Genomic DNA, 20584 nt, shown 5'->3' on the forward strand with positions numbered 1-20584 from the left:
TTAGAGTTTAAAATGCAGCTTCTGGGGCCAGGGCGTGAAAGGGACAGGCTACTGCCAGACACTGGAGGCACTGGTTCAATAAATACACAGGTTCCAGGTTTTCATTAGAATGTGGTTCTAGAAACTATATTCTAAAGCACATTTTCTAAATCAGAGCATATTTTCCTCTGGGAACCGTGTTACATTTGTACAGTTGATTCCTGTCCAAGGAATAATGTCAGTATTAAATAATGCCAAGATATGGCCACCAAAATGTCATAAAGACAGAGATAAAGCAACTATGAACCAACAAAACGATCAGTTTGTATAAAATGGAAACCTGCCAGCATCCCTGACTCCTCCTTATGACAAAGTTGGACACAATGGATAGCTTGCTGGAAGGATCTAGTAAGTCAGTGGCTGACTGGCAGTCATGGGCTTCCCCTTCACTCCCACCCAATTATCCACCAAGTTTGCTGATTTTCTTATAACACTCTTGCAGTCTCTTAGTAATTACCTATTAATGTAATGAGTCTTCCCTCTACTAAATATAAGCTCGTTGAGATAATGTGTATTATGTTATTAATCTATGTAGCCCACATGCCTTCCATGATGCTGGCTGGCATAAAGTGAGCTTTCAATAACTTAGAACATTATTATTGATGAACCAGTTGCATACAAGTGGATAAACAGGAGGAAAGAGTCAAAGATGATGCTGATGAGTAGAATAATTTTGGTAGGAAGAAAGTTGGGCAGGAGAACCACTTGGGTGGGAATGAAGGTTTGGATGGGATTAAGATTTGGTCATATGGAGTTTTAGGCCATGGCAAGACTGTCCTGATAAGATTGTTACCAACCCAAAACAGGGTCTGGCCACTTGCTAGGTGTCAGCCAAAAGAACACTCCAAGTTTATTTTGTTAGTAGAAAATTTATTGCAAGCCAGCAAGCAAGGCGCACATTATTATTGATGAACCAGTTGCATACAAGTGGATAAACAGGAGGAAAGAGTCAAAGATGATGCTGATGAGTAGAATAATTTTGGTAGGAAGAAAGTTGGGCAGGAGAACCACTTGGGTGGGAATGAAGGGGATCACTCCCTGAGCAGTGCCTCCCAAGAACAAAAGACCATGTAGTATTATAGGGTTAGTTGGGGTATGTTGAGGTATGTTGGGGGTGAGCATGCCCAGTAAACAAACATGGCTTTCCTTACATCACATGTACAGGGAATGGCAGATAACCCTGCTTTGGCTGAGATTTTAGTATTATAATGAGGGGGGTAATGAGAAAGTACACACAGAGGCCATCCAAGTGCCCTCTGGTCAATCTCAACTGGTCTGGCTGGTTTTCTTACTTTGCATTCTGACCCTGACGGTAAACATCTCAGGCAAGCTTTGTTAGCAATCAGTCAATCGGCCAAGCTTAGCAAATATTTAGGTAATTGGCTAGGCTTTCTTCCAGTTCTTAACCCTTCCGTACAGCTAGGCAGGCTACAAGGTGAGATGCGGGACGGAGTCTACCTCTGGGGCCAGGAGAAGTTACAATGATAGTACAGTCATAGGTTTTAGGGAGACAGTGCAAAGCATTAGAAAAAATCTGTTAATCTCTAGTTGAAAACCCAAATATATAGACAAAACAGGGCTTAGATGATATGACTTCCCGACCCCCTTGGTCTGTGCTGCCAGCTCCAGTTATGAACTCCCATAGGAACCTGTTCTGTCCCCATCATCATCGTGATAATAATAATTATTATTATCATCAATGATTTGACTATGTTCACTGTTAGACTGTAAGCACCATGAGGCCAGGGACCACTTCTACTTGGTCTCCACTGTATCCCAGCCCAACATTCAGCACAGTAGAATGCATTTAAAAACTATTTCTTCAGTGAATGAATAAATGTTGAAAATATTTATACTAGTTAAGGCTTATTAAGTGACTAATTTTGTGGCAGGGACAATGCTAATTGCTTTTTTAAGAATCATTTAATCCTTACAACCCTCCTTTGATGCTAATACCAACCATGATCATCCCCATTCTACAGGGGAGAAACCTGGGGCTTAGGAAGTGTAGACAGTTTTCACAAGGTCAGAGCTAGAAAGGATATTGGGAATTTGAGCCTGTTCTCAAACACATTAATCTACCTCCCAATTTTACTTGAAGGTAAGAGATAGGCTCTAAGTGGTCATCCACAAGGACACACCTATCCCAGCCTATTTGACTTGCCTGTTATTTTCTAAACATTGATGCCAACACTGAAAATGGGGTGATTTCACATAACCTTTAGATATCCAGCATCTTTTGTAAAACTTCAGAAAAACTGGAGCCATTGGGCAAGCTCAGATACTTCAACAGTAGGCTGGAGCTGAGCAGTGGCCACCGTCTGGTAAGGGCCCCAGGCCTTGCCCACCGCCTGTCACTCACACAAACTTCCTAAGCAAAGGCACTTCCACCCACTGGCCCACTTCACTCACTGGCCTGCATGCAGCCTGGAGCTATTTGAGTTTACAGCCCTGGATCTACCTGGAAGTCCTTAGAGTTCTTTTGTTATCATTTAATTTCCTCTTTTTTTTTTTTTTCTTATTAGCAAAGTAATCGATCTTTTTGTTTCAGCCTCTTCTTAGTTTTCATTTGTAAGACTCCACTTATTAATGCACACTTTTATTTTAAAATGAATCAGAGTAATCAAGTGTTCATACTGATTTCAAAATCCCCTCTGGGAGACACCCACCTCAACATTCAAATTTACATACAATTTATATAATAAACCTAGTGAAAATAAAGATTAAATATATACATCAATTTCAGGTTCCGCCCCCCATTTGGAAAAAAATACTACAGAAAAATTCCATGTATTATTATTTGAATAGAATGTGCCTTCTTGCCTCTGCTGCCTTCTAGTGATGTCCACAGTGACGGTTAAAAGGAGCAAAGGGGGGAAAAGTACATGTTCTTTGTGGAATGCACGGGATTAACAGTACTGCAAACATGTTTTAGTTAGCAATGCGGTTTAGGCCACCAAAGGCAAAACTCGTTGCTTAGTGATGGTTAAACAATGTTTCCTTTCAAACAAACTGTTGCTATAGTTGCACAAATAACCACCATATATATATGTAATTACCATATTCTGCTTAGAAGCAACTTGAATAAAGGATCTCATTTCAAATTTGCAACTCAGGAACCGTCTAAATCGGAGCTGAATTCATGGCCAAACAGTGACAGGAGCCACGGAAGGACGGCACTGGTTTGTACCATTAGTGCTGCTCTCATCCAGTTCTCTGGAGTTGATACTGTTCAAGGATGTGAACCCAAGGACAACCGCCCCAAGGATGCAGTTATCAAGAGGTAGCCGAGGGCAGCAGGGAGTCTGGGCAAGGAGACGTGTTCTGTGTCAGGCGCTATCTCTGCGGCTTTGAGGATACCAGTACCCGTATCTTGCAGATAGGGAAGCAGAGGCTCAGAAAGATAGAACTTGCCTACTCACCCAGCTGGCCAGACCCCACGTCTCCCTGATGTCAAAGTTTATGCTGTTTTCACCGCGTGCATCTCACTCACAGCGCGAGAGAGAAAGCAAGCCGTAATGTGGGACTTGAAGAGAGCACAAACCAAAGCCACCACCAGCGGAAGCAAGTGAGGGTCTCAAACATAAAGCAGGAGAGATTGGGGGGGTGGGGGTGGACAGGGCAGCCCCAGACTTTGACTCCTGAGTAGCATTGCCAGATAAAATATAGGATACACACAACATTTGGGAATGTACTTATACTAAAAAATTATTCATTTGCTTATCTGAAATGCAAATTGAACCCGATGCTTTTCTCCCCCTAAACCTAACAACCGTCCTCCTGAGTGCCATTGGTGTCTGGTTGGTTTGAGTTGGAGGGAGGGCCTTGAAGTCGACCTTAAAGTAAATGTTTGATGACATCTATTGTATCGGCAGCAAGTACGAGATGAAACATGATAGGATATTCTCAGACCTGGGGAGGATGGCTTTCTACGTGGGGAGCCAAGACTGTGCTTGTTTGGAAAGATGAATAATAATACAAAGCCATGTCAAAAATGTCCACGGGCACGCAGATCGCAGGGGATGTTGTTCAGATGCAGATCCTGACTCAGTAGTTCTGGGGCAGGGCCTGAGACTCTGCATTTCTAACGCACTCCCAGGTGGTCTGGGGCCACACTGAGAGAGATACTGGGGGTGTCCCTCCCCACGCGTAGATGGGTCTCTGGGGGTGTCATGCAGTTCAATTAACTCCACCATCTCTTCCAGTCTGTGACTCTTCTGTCTGCTTGTTTCCACTCGACAGAACTCTTTATCACTACATAAAGCTACTCTCTATAATGCCTTCTGGGAAAACAAGTGCAACTAAACTATAGTTTTAAACTTGACCACAATGTCCTAAAAGGAAAATCAACTGAATTAATTAGATCATCGGGTTCTTTTTGCAATTGTAAAGGGACAACAGTGGGTGGGGGGGACATTTAGACTACCAGGAAATAGCAATTACTTCTAGGGATATGTTACAGCCCTGTGAAAAGCTAATCCCACTTAAAGTAAAAAAATTGAGGGTTCTCCATCCCCGATGGCCCGCCCTCCACTGCACCAGTTTCCTTGTTATGCACCTTCTAATAACAATGCAAGTTCAACCCACCTCTTGACACTCCTCTGCTATTGAGATGAACAGAAGGGCCAAGTTTAAAAATGATTAAAATGGTAAAGTTTATGTTATGCCTATTTTACTACAAAACACACACGAGATATATATACAAACCAGAGGTATCTGTCATTTTACAAGAAGAATGCTCCTGACAGCTGGCTGACACACATCCAACCCTGGGGGAAATCTCTAAGAGAAGCTGTGATGAACTCAGAATCCAAGCTAGGAAAGTGGGGTGACGTTGAGCGCTAGCCTGACTCATGGAACTTAAACTCCATGTTCATCATCAGCATGCCCTAGGACAACTGCCCAACCTTTCACAGACTGGCAGAGAGAAAGAATGGTAGTATCTGTAGGCTCTGGAGGTAAGGAGATGGCTCCAGCTGACCCAAAGGCTGAGGTGATCAGATCTTGGCCCCCTGCCATCCATCAGGACATACAGGTTGGGGCACTCTGTGCCAGGGGCCCAGGATATCATGCTCGAGTGCCAAAACAGTCTGCATATAAAACTGTTCATTGAATTACAGCTTACTTTTGCATTAAACCCTACTTTCTTAAGATTATACCTCAAAGTCCTTAACTGATTTAGGGGCTTCTGAGATTTCCTCGGCAGTACTTGACAATCACTTCTTTTCCTCAAGGCCGGTGATCTAAAGGGAACAAGCACCTCTGACTTTGTCTTAACTTTTCTCCTTCCAGTCTGCTTGGAGAAACTCATGCAGCAACCCCATGTGTGGAGTCTAAAGGGAAGATTAATTATCACCATCAAGTTAGGAGGGGTCATTATGGGGCCACTGCCCAGGTTTTAATTCTTTGTTCACACATGCATACACAAACACACACACACACTAACACACACAACAACACACAGGCTTTAACTGAAATGGAAGATTCATAGTCACCAAGAAAAGACATACTGCCCTAGTCGGTGTGGCTCAGGTGGTTGGAGCATTGTCCTGGGCACCTGGTCAGAGCACATACCCAGGTTGTGGGTTTGATCCCCAGTCGGGGCAGGTGTGCAAGAGGCAACCAATCGATGTTTCTCTCTCACATCGATGTTCCTCTCTTTCTTCCTTTCCTTTCCTCTCTCTCTAGAATCAGTGAAAAAACATGTCCTCAGGTGAGAATTTAAAAAAAAAGGAAGAAAAAAGAAATACTCATTTGCTAGAGTGCTGAACTCCTGACGTGGGAGGGCAGGCTGGTAACTGCTCTCCATCCAGTGTCTTCTGGAAGAGAGGACCCAGGCCTTCAAGGCCCCACCCCTCCGTCTCTATGGATAGATTGAGCTCACTGCCTTCCCTCACCCTTCTTTTTCTGTCCATGCTCCTGGCTCCCTGGTAACAAGAGTGCAGAAGTGGGGCCTTGAATGCTGCTAGATACTGTTGAGGTCCCTGAGCTCACTTCCTTGGGCACCCACAGTTATACAGTGGGCCCAATGAGAACCCCATAGGGAACAACAAATGGGTTAAAACTTACAAGAAAGACACCAAATCGTTCTTATGGGATTGTGGGACAATGAACCTGGCCTGCTGTGCCCTTATCAGATGCCTCTGGGGGGTGCTTGGGGAGAGCGTGCCAGCTTGGGGCCAGGCCCAGACCTGGGCAAAGAGTGAGAACCTAGGAGGTGGTTGTTTTTAAAAACAGCCTGGGGAGTGGGGGGATTATTTTATTTTTCACTGTACAAGCCTTCTAAACTGTTTGAATTATTTACCAAGACCATGTGATTATAATACAAAGAACGGGCTTACGATTTTGAATCATTAAATACTAATTTACTTTTCTTTCTCCACTTAATTTCTATAAGGCCAGACCCTCGCTCCAGTGGAAGTCAGAGGAAAAAGTCATTCCACATGAGGGGGACAGGGTTTCCTCTGAGGAGTCTTTTCCACCTCTGTCATTCATCACGTGTGAGTTGGCCCTGGCTTTGTCAGGGTGGGAATGAGACGAGTGATGAACTAAACGGAATTCCCAAGCTGGTATTTGACCACGCTGGGAGCAGAAGCTCAGGTCCCTCGTGGGCAGGGAGGGGGTTGCTGAGTGGCCCAGCTTGTCATAATTCTGTTGAGCAGCCCATCTGAGGAGGGGAGGAAGACTGAATGGGGAGGTGGTGTAGGAGGTCATGTTCTGTGGTGGCCCTTAGGAAATGGCCTGAAGTCTGGTGGGACATGAAGTCATTTCATAAGCAAGGATGTGTACATAGATCCATGTTCAGAAACTGATCAAGCCTGGTGGGACATCCAGCAGCAGTGCAGAGCTGGTGGGATCCTGTACCCCAAGCCACTGGCATGAGCCCTGCTCCTGACCAGGGACCACCCACTGAGAACCACAGCTGTGCCTGTAACATCACCCTGAAGAGTCACCCCATCTCAAAGTCAACTCCCCATCCCCACCCTCGAAGTCAGCCCTCTACCCCCTACCAGAGCCCTGATGTGCAACTGAGCTTGCACAACTTGGGGACACAATAGTTAGCCCTAAAGAAAGTGTGTCAGGGCAAGGGAATCTTTGGGTCAATTTGTATAAATAGTCATTGGTTATATCTTAATCTCAGCATTACTTGGAATTATTTCATCAAAGCAAACCGAGTCTTGGTGGCTATGTTAGGTGGAATAATTGTCTAATTGTACAAATTCTTTTGTGTGTGTGTATAGGTTTTTAAATCAGGGTCTGAAAATGGTGTTCCCAGGACATTCTCTGTCCCCTACACTTCCCCTTAGGATTTACTAGCATCACCCATCCTCTGCCTACAATTCGTCACTTGCAATTTTTTTCTATCCCAAGTACTCAGCATGGCGGGGTGGACTTGGCAGGGGGCAGGAGGGTGTTGGAAAGATCCTGCCCCACAAAGCTCTGCTCACCCTTCCCTCAGTAGTTCTGATCTGGATACAGACAGCAAGAGCAGGGCGCCATGTAGGCCACTGCCCAAAATATATCGGTCTCCTATTTATTTATACATTGATCTCAGAAAAGTGGTAACCATCATCCACAATTGACAAACTTAAACATTTTCATATATCAAAATGGTTTCATATTGCATTCAATCGTCATTTGCTGCTGATGGCAATCCGACTTTGTTTTTTTCAGACATTTGATGCCTGGAATCTGCAGCGAGCTCCGGCACGTGCCAATGCTGGGACTGGATGGTGGCTGTTCCCCATCGCGAGGCCGCTGCCGTTAGGAATGCAGAACGCGCCTGACCACCTCAACATAGTGGCTGTCCGGGGGCTGCTTCCTCTGGCTCCCAGGCTGCAGGAACTTCTTAATTGTAGGGATGTTGCTGATTCTTGTTTTAAATGCCTAGAATGAGAAACAGCAAACTCAGGGCCTCGGTAGCGGTCACAACCTTCAAGAAAAATCAAAACTTTGTCATTCGAGGAGGGTGTTTAGTCAGCAGCGTATGGAGCCCAGTGTGCTGCATCTGATGTTTCTCAGAAGGGTAATACAATGGCTGGTGTGTATAGCGTGCGTTAAATTATCTTAATAAATAAAAATCACTGTCACAATTAGTCAGTGCATGTTAAAAACTCAAAAAATACTTTAACCTATCAGTTCCTGATCTAAGAATTTATTATAAAGGAATAAGTAAGGGTGTTAGCAAAGAAATAGCTATCAGAATAGCTATGTTAGCACAGTGAAAAATTAAAAATAACCTATGTTTCCAAGGGGAAAAAAGATTCTATGAATTATGGTACACCTCTACAAGAAATGTAAGCCAGCAATTTAAAATGATGTTATATATATAAAAGGAAAGAGGAGGGTCCTTGTGTTCAAAGGAGAAAATCTCTAGAATGCACTGTTTAGGGTAAAACAAAGGCCAGGGCCTTGTGTAAGGAAAGTGGGGAGCCACAACTATATACTACTCATTTTTACTTGTATCTGCATAAATAGGAACAGTGGAAGGGTACACAGGAAATCAATAAAATCGATTATGGGAATGGGAAGGTGGGAGGGCAGTGATGGGAGTGAGATTTCTTAATTTATTCCTTTTTTATATAGTTCTGATTTTGCAAAGAGGTGTGACTCTGTTGCCTAATGAAAATAAAATAAAATGATATTGCAGAGGAATATTTGTTGGCATGTAAATATATTTATGATCATTGAAAAACTGTTAAAAGCAGGCCACAAAAAATATTTAGTATGAACCTATTTGGGGAGAAAAATGTAAAATAGTAGGATGTCTGATGCAGTAGCATTTGGATAATTAGATTTTTTCTAAAGTAGTTACATAAACTTGCATTTCTTTTATAATAAGAAAAATGCTGTTCCTAATTTATAAAACCTATGGTCACCTATTAGATAGAATGTTTCTAAGGAAATGGAACAGAGGCCAGGTAAGGTCTGGCAGTAGCAGTTTTCAGAGAAAGAGGTCAGAGGACTGGGGCAATGCAACCGGAGGTAAGCAGTGCCACCAAAGCAGGAGCTCTGAGCAACTGAGGGACTGTGTGGGGGCCCTGGCTTCCAGGGGACTAACAGGGAGCAGAGTCGTTTGGTAGGAGCTGGGAGGAAAACAACAAAGACAGACTTGTCATCTTTGCTCCATCAGGAAAAAACCACTCAAAGTACTAAACAAACAAACAAACAAACCAAAAAATAAAAAGCATTACAAAAATGAAAAACGCACTAAATGTTCATACTAGAAATCAAAATAATCTATTCTTTCTCCCTTAGTAAGATTTTATTTCCTAACGATCCTATAGTGTGAGCAGGAGAAAATTACGAACATGAATAAAATAATGATTTTTTAAAACAGTCTTCTTAAGTTTCCTTTGAGATTGACCTGGAGGCACATTTTGTTTCAATCTCTGTTTTTATTCATTCCCCGACCTCCACCCCCTGGGTTTTGCGTGGATGTTAACACACTACCTTTAGCAGAGGGAAGTCAGAAAGAACAGAAGCATTCAGTTCTTCCACCATTAAAATAGTTTCTAACAATTGTATGTCTGCCCAGCTGAATTTGTTGCCAACGAGGAAATCCTCTCCTTGGTCTTTCAAAATCTACAGAAAGAAAAACAACAAATATCAAATAATAGTAGAGACTACTATGCCTGGCTAAACACTTACAAAGCATGTACAGATCAAATTTGCTGAAGAATGTTTTTCTTGATAATTCTCAAGAATGCTGGCAAGGACAGGATGAAACCAACACCCTTATACACTGCTGCAAATCACCACCATCTTTCGAGAAATTTGTCAGTGATTATCAGGGCATCCTGGGCAGTGAAGGGCCAGAACGGAGCTCTCTGTGATGAGACTAGAGCTGGTTAAGTAAAAGCGTACCCACCAGTATAGGGAGACACAAAGGTCATGATTAGCTAGAATCTCACTACTAGACCACAAGTACAAATAGGACCCAGTGGGATACAGAAACCCAAACCTGGTAAATAAAAAGAAAGTAACATCTATCCTACTTTCCTACAAAACCCATATCCCAGAGTAACCAAATATACTATGAGGGGAAGAGTCATTTTATAGAAAGGATTCTAGCTAATAAATGGAGAGCGACGGACAGGACTGGGATATCAACATTTGTGCCCACTAATAAATCAGTGGGTCTAGGCATTGATCATAAATCACATTTAGTCGTAAGAACAGTGACAACCAGATAGCATGTGCCACACAACAGCACCGATGAAGTGGTCTGGCCAAAATACATCAAACCTGCACCTATCAAGCTTCTAATTCTAACTTCCAATTGACAGCAAATCTAGGGAATAAAGGAGTATGTTGTAGTTAGTAAAATCCAGACTGTGAGAAACTTGGCAAGATAAATGCAAGAGAAAAGAGGAGAGAAAGCGAGAAGAGGGAACTTGAAATTAAATGGGGCTTAAAATACTATGTAATTGACTATAATGAGTGAATTTGAGTTTGATCCTGATTTGAGCAAATGGATTATTTTAAATATTTTGGGATGTACTGGAGTAGGCCACACAGCTTTCAAAATCCAAAGTTGAGTTAACAACACCATAACTCAAACAATCATAACTAGCTTTTTTTTAAATGGGAGGCATTTCAACATCACTATGCATTGTCCCCGAATCAACAGGAACTTGCTTATCTGGTACTCTGAGGTTCTGGCAGAACGCTTCATTATCGTTTGGTCAATAATAAATCATTCTTTTTCTAAGACTGAATTATTCTGAATTATACCATAGAGTTATTTGCAAACCTTTATTTATAGAACTCTATGCTAACAAATCTTTAAAATGTGGCAGGCTGCCCTCTCAGTTTGGAACCTTACCAGATATACTGAGAAGACATTTGTAATTAGCATTTTCTCCAAAATGACCTCAGAAAAGTTGTAATTTTAAGAGGCTTTGTCCTTTGATTGAGGCATGATTAGCCTACAGTATTAAGCCTAAAAAACATCTGACACGCCTGGCGGTTGAGCATCCACCTGGGATCCAGGAGATCGCGGTTCGATTCCAGTCCGGGCACATGCCCAGGTTTCGGGCTTGATCCCCAGTGGGGGGGCGTGCAGGAGGCAGCCGATCAATGACTCTCTCATCATTGATGTTTCTCTCTCTCTCCCCCTCCCTTCCTCTCTCTGAAATCAATAAAGATATATTAAAAACAAAAACAAAAAACCCAACACATTGGAATCCTTATTAAAGTTTTAGTCCAAATGCAGGAAAGCTGTAACATGGTTTCTGTCTTTTCAGATACTCTTAAATATTCTTATCAGCAACTGGAAATGTGATGGTCCTGGAGTAGGAACGGGCTGTGCCCCAGCCGTCCCCCCCAGTCTCGCCCTTCCCTTCCCCATTTCCGCTCTGGGATCAGAGGAGGATGGGAGGGTCCCCACAGATGTCAGCTCTGGCGCCTGCTGCCCTCCTGGCAAGATCTGAGCGCGCAGAGGTGGCAGGGGCATCTGGGCGCCTGCCCGCTGCGCCGCTGAGCCCGCTAGGCTTGGATCCCTGCAGCCTACCTTTTCAAAGACCGGGAAATAACGGGTCTTAGCTTTTGTCAGGATTAAAGCTATGTTCTCCTCTCGTTCCTCTGGGGGCCTGAAAGCAATCGACATCATCATCGTCATGAGGTCCAGAGTGCCATCCACGTACATGTTGATCCTGCCAGAAAAACCAGTGTGATTCATTCCCAAAGGAAGCCTCGGGTATGAGTTTCCTAATCTGCAACTTCCACAAAGTAAATAGAAATTGGGGCAAATGACTTTTGATTCCCCCTCCCTCAGTTTCCATGCTCAGGAACGATTTCTAAAACCAGAAACAGCCAAGTCACCACGGTATAGTAGGGTCTCTGCAAATGTTTATTGAATAAAGGGACGTGTAAAAGAATTAATGAGTGCCGCTAAGTTGAAATCTTCTGTAAATAAATACGTTATTATGAGTTTAAAGACCGAAATGAATGAAGTTTACCGAAAGTGAAAAACAATTAGTACTAGGACCTTTTCACTTGGAAGATATATCATTTATCAGGTCTTCTGTTGACCTGGCAACCAAGAAAGAAGTTTACTTTCCTAGGCAGGTCAGACAAACAGCTTATTTCATTCTCCTTAAAAATTTTCTGTCATTGACACTTTTTTAGAAAGGTTATTAAAATTTAATAATAGTAGATATGTTACTATTATTTGTTGGCCTATTGGTACAGTCATGCTATGCTAGTTATCTCTACAACCAGTTTGCATACTCATTAAGGGTTGTGTGCCTCTGTATCTCCCACTATCTGCTAATTGTCCAACAAATTTAATGATCTCCTTGGCCTTTATCTTTCTTTTAAAGTATATAAAAGAATAATTTACTTTCATTGTCCTATCTGAATTACAAATCCTTTTTCTTCCATGTTAGATTGTCATCTAGCCTGCTTGCTTTAGTCTATTATAGTATATGCCTAACCTGGAGTAAAGAATATTAACAATGCTATCTATAGCTTAGGACACATATTTTGGAAAAAAGACGTGGGTATTTAAAAAAAAATTAAAAGTATGCATCGAAACAACAAGAAACAGACTGTTTTTGCGTGTTAGTACTTATTTACATTGTAATTAAAGGATTCTATTCATACGTTTGAAGTTGCTTCTCTTGCCGTATGCCCGCAGGATTGCAGGTTAGAATGACTAAGTCAGTTTTAAAGATGGAGCTATGGGAAAGTTGGGGTGAACTGCTTCTTTTTATGAACTTTGCTCACTTCTACGTTATGCTCTCTCCTTTTTCTGAACAATTGAGTTGGGCCCTTTCTCCTACCATATCTCTATGTTTATTGACCATCCCATCATTATCCATGCTTGTGGTGGTAAGATATAAGGGACCACTGAAAATGCTCCTTGACCCCAGATCCAGATAAAATTTTATAGTTGTGTTTGTTTTGTCTTAAGTCTACTTATCTCCTGTGAAATTAAAGCAATTATCCAAATAGCCACAAATATTCACCCTCCAATATTTGTGATAAAACTTGGCAGTTTCTTCCCTCAATAAATGAGGTCTGTTTCCTGGGCTGCCTTCATGACTTGCTTTGACTGATAGAATGGAGTGGAATTGGTAAGATACTAGCCTAGAACTTAAGAGGCCTTCTGTGCTTTCGCTCTCTCTCTCAGAACCCTGCCTCGCTGCGATGAGACAAGTACATGATGAGAGGATGGGAGACACATGGCCCATTTGCCTCCCAATCAATAGTCAGCCAACACCCCAAACCAGAGTCTCCTGGCTGACTACTGGTTGACCACAAACATACGAGTGAGTCCAGCCAAGATAAGCCAAGCTAGGCCCAGATATGCCGACCACCCAGATGACTCATAGACTGGGGAATAGTAATAAATGCTTGCTGATTTACATCACTGGGCTTCAGGATGTGTTACACTGCATTATTTGTGGTAATAGATCATTGATACAATGGTCAATATTTGTTTACTAAGTCACTCGTTTCCACCTTCATGTAGAATAGTTTACCAGGTCATTTTATGAGAAGATATTTTGTTAGAAGTGGGGAGAGAGTGTGAGAATGTTGAATGCGGACTGCTATGAGTAGTAAAAGGAGAAGCCTAGTGTATTTATTCAGAGTTAAGCATAAGTTATGCTGGGTGTGGCAAGAATACTTCTCCCCTTGGCTTCTCCCCTCAGTTCCCCTTGCCTTCTCCCCTCAGTCCAGGCTGAAAGGCTACACCTGAACCAGGTCTCAGTTGGTGCCTATAAAGCCTGGCTAAGAATCAAGTGCAAGCATGAGTCCTATGGTACCTGAGTGTCTCCTTCAGGTCCTTCCCATACAAGTTGTACTTGGCAGCCAGGTAGCTGAGGATGGCTCTGGTCTGTGTCAGCATCATCCCATCAATTTCAACCAGGGGCACTTGGCCAAAAAGCAGGCATCCATCTGTAGTTTGAGCAAAGAAAGGTTAAGATACTCTCCTTCTAGGGTTGTGGTAAGGCTGCAAAAGTGTCCACTTCTAATTTCGTTGAATGATTTTTAGTTTTCATCCAAAGTGGTGAGCTAAAGACCCCAGTCAGAGGAAATGCCTACCAGTTCCTTAATGGATAATTTGAGATTTGCCTGATGGTTTCATGCATTTTTGTGTGTTGGTTAGTCATGATTATTTAGGACTTTCTGCATTTACTATGACTGGTTCTCAAAGTTTAGTGTATAAGAATCACCTTGGGGAGGTGGGTTGTTAAAAATTCTCACCCCATCTCCCAGATATTCTAATTCAAGGGTGCAGTCTGAGAGTCTGAATTCTTTAACAAAGTACATCAGGTATCTCTCTAGGTCCACACAGTGTCAAGATGATGTGACAGTAAGAACCCCAGCAGACCCAGGTTTGAATGTCAACTTTAGCCCTTTCCAATCATATGACTTTAAGCAAATGACTTAGAGATTCAGATTCCTTTTCTATGAAACATAATAACATCTATCTAGCAGAATTTTGAAAGGATGAAATGAGGTGGTAACATTAGTAAAACACTGAACACTGTCAATAGTCGATGTTTAGTAAAATCTAATTTTCTTCTTTGTGAGTGACTGCCTAAATAAATAATGTATTTAAAGATGTACTACAAATAGTGCTCTTTGCATGGGGTCTTTAAGAAATGAATAGCCTTTAAATTTTATTTACACCTGTACATTCCTGAGATTAAAGAACTTGACTGTGAATAGGAACCAGACTTCACTAGTACATTAGCAAAGGCCACATATAATTTCCTCAATTTCACTACCTTCTCTATTTTACTTAGTGAGAGGCAGTAGAAGATGGTGGAGAGAACACTAGTGCAGAAACCTATAACATTGTTCCGGGAGCCGGTGTCCCTGTCTAGCTGATGACTCTAGACAAGCCTCTAACTTCTCTGAGCTTATTCTCTGATCTGTAACACTATCTGTCCTGCCCATCTTACTGAGTTCCTTTGAGTAAGAATAAGACCATGCTAGTAGCCAGGCTTTAGAAATATCAATACTGTTATTAATATTGCAAAACCTCAATTTCCTAAAAGTTCTACATTTGTTGGAGGAGCTTCTAAAGCTGGGCTCTGCTGCTTATGATGCAAATGTCCGTTAGAACCAGGAGCCGATGATCATCTTCTGAAGGATTAAAAAAAAATTTAAAATCTCATGTCAAGAGGGCAGAAAAGGATGGTTCAGATCATTCAGTGCAAGCCATTCATATTTTAGACAATGGCAGGGTGGAGGCCAAGTGAGGCACAGGTGACTTGCCCAAACTCACAGAGTAAGGAGCCAGCTGAGCCAGCAGAAGTGGGCCTCCTGATCCCGGCCCAGTGATCTTTCTGCTGTCCCTCTGTTCACAAATAGCAGGAATGGCCAGGAGGGTGTCCCAAGCACAATAGCAGCATCACAGACTCAAAGAGGGCTGGAGGATTTCAAGGACTCTTAGCGAGCACTCCTGCCAGAATGATCGTGGAAGAGATTATGGAGATACATTGATTTATTTATTTAATTTCTACTATGTACCATTGACTGTCCTTGTTCGTGGTAAAGCAGGGCAGAAATAAAGAAGAGGAGCTTCAGGGGCATTCCAGGTAATAAAGTTCCTGGACAAGAACTGGGAAAGGAGTGAGTGGGCCTTCCCTACTCAATAAGACCTAGCACATTGCAAACTATGACCATAGAGATTATTTTATTTTATGATAAAGAGGGTGCTTATGTCAACTATACTTTAATTAAAATTTTTTTTTTAAAGACAGCGCCCAGAGAAGTTAAAGGACTTGCCCAAAGTCATACAGCTTGTAAATGGAAGTTCTGCTGACTACTGGTTGAATGTTTTCCTTAAAAAAATAATTTGTCACCATGGCCAGTGTGGCTCAGTTAGTTGCGCATCAGTTCTATGCACCGAAGAATTGCTGGTTTGATTCCTTGTCTGGCCTGGATCCCCAGTAGAGCAAGTGCAGGAGGCAGTCAATCAATGTTTCTCTCTCTCTCTCCCTCTCCCTTCCCCTCTTTCTAAAAAGAAAATCAATAAAACAACAATAATAATAAAAATAATTTGTCAGTTTCATGATTGTTTATCAGCAACAATGGGATACCCAGGTCTCCTTAGATAAGAAAAATAACATTATGGCTGTTAGAAATTTGAAAGTACTAGTCTTTTCTCTCAGTGTGAGAAATTCTTCTGGGGAACTATAAGGACTAAAGACATCTTCTTGGATCCAAGCTTAAACAAATTTGGATCTTTTCTATAGTCTTGATTCTAAAATTGTGACCTGATAAAATGGTTTCCATTAATCTGTTACAACCACCAAGAACAAATGGATATGAACCATGAGAACTAGAGAATATCTTAGGTCAAATTCCCCTTCTTTTCTTCTCCCTCCCTTCAGTACATTATTTAAGAATTCTTAAAGGATTCTTCAGTGGATGGGGAATTTTAACCAATTGACACTGGTCACCCATGCTCATGCTATCTTGTCTAACTGAGCTCTGGGTCATAACCTACTTGAAAAGCTTTTATGAAGGCTAAAGAGACAACACAAGATGACAACTATAGCTCTGTGCCAGGGATACATTGAACAGGCAATCCATGTTAGCAGTCACACTGAGTGCCTCTTCTAATAGTTGTCATTCTAGAGTTCTGTGTTCTAGAATGAAGCGAATACTTCTAGAAACAACTTTCTATTTTTTTCCAATAAGATGAGATTGAACAAATCTGGACTCACCCTTCTGCAACTTCTCATATTGTTCTCTTGTCTCCAGAAATTCTTCTTCAAACTAGATAAAGGACAGAGACATTGCTATAATTTGAAGATCTTCAAAAAAAGAGAGAGAGAAAGAGAGACAGAGATGCTCACAGTATAAAATGCCCAATGGCTTCCAGAAAGCAAAGATGTGAGAGGAACACAAAGCTATCAACTACTACACAGCTGAAAATTCTCATAGACTCTATGTGTATTTGCTTAGTCCGGCCTGGGACTGGACCCCTTTTTGCTCTTGGCCTACTGAAAGCACATCTCACAGCCGCTAGTCATATTTTTCCTTTTCTTCACCTAGTTCTCCCTTCTCTTCAAACTCTTGTCTTTTTCTGCAACTTCCCCAACAATATCTCCTCTTCTGTGGCCTCTTTCCTTTCTCCTCTCTCTTCTGTGCTGTTCTCCCTCCACATCAAATTTCTCTTGGATACTCACATATTCAATGAAATAAGTACAAAGATCATTACTCAGGTGGAGCTGTCATCATTTATTGATGGAGTTTCTAAAGCTTTTGTGGGAGAGAGCGATCTGTTTGTCCCCCACACCCTGAGATGGGGGTAGGATATGGTAACAGTGTTAGGGGGAAAGAGAGAGACAAGGAAGGTCAGGAGTCCTTGTTCTAAGGTGATGACATTGAAATAGGGAAAAGGAAGTCTACACCCGTGTGAAACCAAACAACTCCACTGTGAACATCTATGAGGAGTCAGTGGAGAGGGAACTCAGAGTTAAGAAAAGCCCCCCGTGGGGCAGACCCTTCAGAGGATTCAAGGGGAGACCAGGCTGCAGTGGGCCTAGGACTCTAGTCGGCAGCCACGGGCAGGGCGTGACTGAGGTGCTGAGGCAGAGCTGAAACGGCCCCCTGAAATCAGCTGGTCTCAGTGATAGAAATGACCCAGACGTGGGTCTCCTTTCTCTCATTTATCTTATGACCCACCAAGATCTTTCCTGCCCCTACAAAGCTTCCAGAAAACGTCCCTTGGGTTGGGCCTTCCCACCCCTGCTTAAACAGAGGGCTATGATCCCTTCTGCACCGCTTGCAAAGGAAGACAGTTGGAAAGAGGAACAGTCAGTATGACTTGAAGGCGCCTTCCTGAAATTTGGAGGGAGGAGGCTCACTGAGCCTCACCCAGATTACCCTCCTTCCCTTCCCCAGTCAGGAACCAACCTCCACTCCAGCCGCAGCCAGCAGCCAGCGGATGGACTCCATCCTGCCCCTGCCACGAAAGTACCAGAGCTTGGGTTTGGCTGCCATGACGCCTGGCTCAGAGTTTCCTGAAGGGCCAAATCAGAAAAATACGTTTAAAGAACAAACTAACACACACCCTATGGAGTATTTCTGTTTATAACAATTCCAAAGCAGGCAAAATTAAACTATTGTATAGGGATGCATACATAGTAGGTAAAACTATGAAGAAAAGCCAGAAAATAATGATCCCAGAAGCAGGATGGTGCTTACCTCTAGTGGGAGATGGAGGTTGTGATTGGGGGACCATGGGACATCCTGGGATGCTAATAATGTTCTATTTCTTAAAATAGAACTAGTAATTAGCCTTTATAATTAGTCTTGTAACTACACTCTCCTATATATATATATGCATGCTCTATCTCACAATTTAAGGAAAAGGAAAGAACAAACTGTACATATCAAGGTATCAAGGTATCCTGTAGATTTGAGAGACTGCCTCTGGTATTTTAGAAAGAAAGGAACCAGAGGCCCAGCCGGCATGGTTCAGCGGTTGAGCATCAACCTAGGATCCAGGAGATCTCAGTTCAATTCCTAGTCAGGGCACAAGCCCGGGTTGCAGGCTCAATCCCCAGTCAGGGGTGTGCAGGACGCAGCCGATCACTGACTCTCATCATTGATGTTTCTCTCTCTCTCCCTTTCCCTTCCTCTCTCTGAAATCAATAAAAACATTTAAAAAAAAAAAAAAAGAAAGAAAAGAAATGAACCAGGAGTTAATATGATGGTTCCATGAATGATCTTGCAAAAGGTAATCTTTTCTAATTGTGGCAAGGAGCTGGGCTTGTTTGAACTGAAATGTCCGGTGGGAACTGAGGACTCTCATTTTTGTCACAGACCTTCCTGATGCTGGGACAAACACAAATGCAGACCTACACAGGACCAGGATTCTAATCCTTACCTGGCCAGCAAGGAGCTGGGTAAGCTCCCTAAACCTCATCTATAATCGAGAAGAATTATACTAGGTGACCTGCCACCTTTTAAAGGAGGGCATGGGGATAATGCAAGTGTTCCTGATAGCACTTTCTACCTCACTGTCACAGAGCCACAGGGACTATTATGCTAGTGGCCCCTGTTTATGTTACAGGATTATTGAGGTGATCAAATGAGATGAAATAAAGTGCTTTGAATATACTAAAGCTCTGTACCAACTTAGAGGATTGTTGGGTCTCAGTTTCCCACATTTGCCCCTCTGACCCCACGTGCTTCAAGGAAACAACAAAAATACCCACTGCGGGCACAATGCCCCAGGCACCGTGGCTGGGAGGGTGCTCAGGGAGCACAGGGCGAGCCCATGGATGGGGAGGCTGACTTTAGGGGAGCCTGACCACTGACTGGGGTCCTCACTGTTGTTCAGCCTTACCCACCTCTCTAAGCCTTAGTCTCCTGATCCTTCCAATGGGGTGTTGGTTGTACTGCCCATCTCAGAGGGTTATTATGAGGACCGAGGATTGAATAAAAGTGATAGATGAAATACATGCCACAATACTGACCCGTATCAAGGGAAGTCCTTGCTTCTTTAAACAAATTACCCGTGGATTTAGCATTTTCTTAGAATTTCTTATGACAAGATAGGCTTGCCTATTAGTTTTACATGGGATTTATAAGTGTTTTATGCAAATGCAATTGATATTTGTAAAAGGGAGCTAAAACTTAGTGTGAATCTGACTCCATATTGTAATATAAGATGTTTAAAAAGTGAAATCTGGTGTGGCTTCTGCGTTTATTTTGTGACTGAGCAGAATGAGCATTTTCGTGGTTCGCTGTTAGATGAAAGCATAATTTAGAATTTTATGTAACAACTTTGTGCCCGCAGCTTCCCACACTTCACATTCTCAGGGCACATGGGAGATGGAAGGATGTGACTTTGGAACTCAGAGCTGGATTACAAGGGACAGGATCACTCCCCTCCCTGCCATCACCTCCAAGCCTTAAACGGTGCCTAGGGAGCCCTAAAAGCCCAGGGTTAGAATGAAGGAGACCCCACCTCAGATAAATAAGACTAAAGCTGGCAACCCTCCTTTCCTAGTCCAAGAGAAGGAAACTTTTTTCTCTAGTTGTTAATAACCAGCCACCACTACTTGAAAAAATCCCAACAAATGTAGGTGTGCCCCATAAATAAATAGCTGACTCTGGCCAACCACCACCATTCCTCACGGCTCAGCCTAGGCTGGCTCTGTGGCCTTATAAATGGGATGAAGGAGAACTGAACTGGAGGTTGTCAGAGGCTGGGCAGGACTTCAGCCCCCACGTCCAACCCCTCCCAGTAAGGGCTGTTCCTTCTAGAATGGCTGAGCACGGAGAAGGGGCCCAATACCTCTTATGATCTCACACCCCAAGAACCAGCTGAACTCTTCAATGCAAAATTCTAATGAGGGAAACTCCTGGATGGCGGGGGTGATGGTGTCGTTCTTCCATCTCCTATACAACCAACCCAGACACGTGGCAGCTGTCACCTCCATCTGCCACTTTGAGATATATACCAGTTCCTGAACTTGTTCAATGTCTGTGTCCAAGCTTTCATTCCTTCAGCATCAAACATTGATTGAACTCCTGCTATGGATATAGTACTAGGTTAGGC

General features: G+C 42.8%; 1 protein-coding gene across 1 annotated transcript in view; it reads right to left on the reverse strand.

Moving 5' to 3' along the window:
* The window catches only part of GSTA4 (glutathione S-transferase alpha 4), a 60777-nt gene that overhangs the window by 18001 nt on the left and 22192 nt on the right, over nt 1-20584 (reverse strand). Inside the window, exons 9-14 of the mRNA XM_081140614.1 lie at nt 17929-18035; nt 16734-16785; nt 13815-13947; nt 11555-11696; nt 9493-9624; nt 7807-7926 (exon numbers count right to left, since the gene is read on the reverse strand). Of these exons, the coding sequence (XP_080996740.1) occupies nt 7807-7926; nt 9493-9624; nt 11555-11696; nt 13815-13947; nt 16734-16785; nt 17929-18035 (686 nt within the window). The remainder of the gene's footprint in view (nt 1-7806; nt 7927-9492; nt 9625-11554; nt 11697-13814; nt 13948-16733; nt 16786-17928; nt 18036-20584) is intronic.

Source organism: Miniopterus schreibersii (genome assembly GCF_964146895.1).
Source record: "Miniopterus schreibersii genome assembly, chromosome: 6".
NCBI lineage: Eukaryota > Metazoa > Chordata > Mammalia > Chiroptera > Miniopteridae > Miniopterus > Miniopterus schreibersii.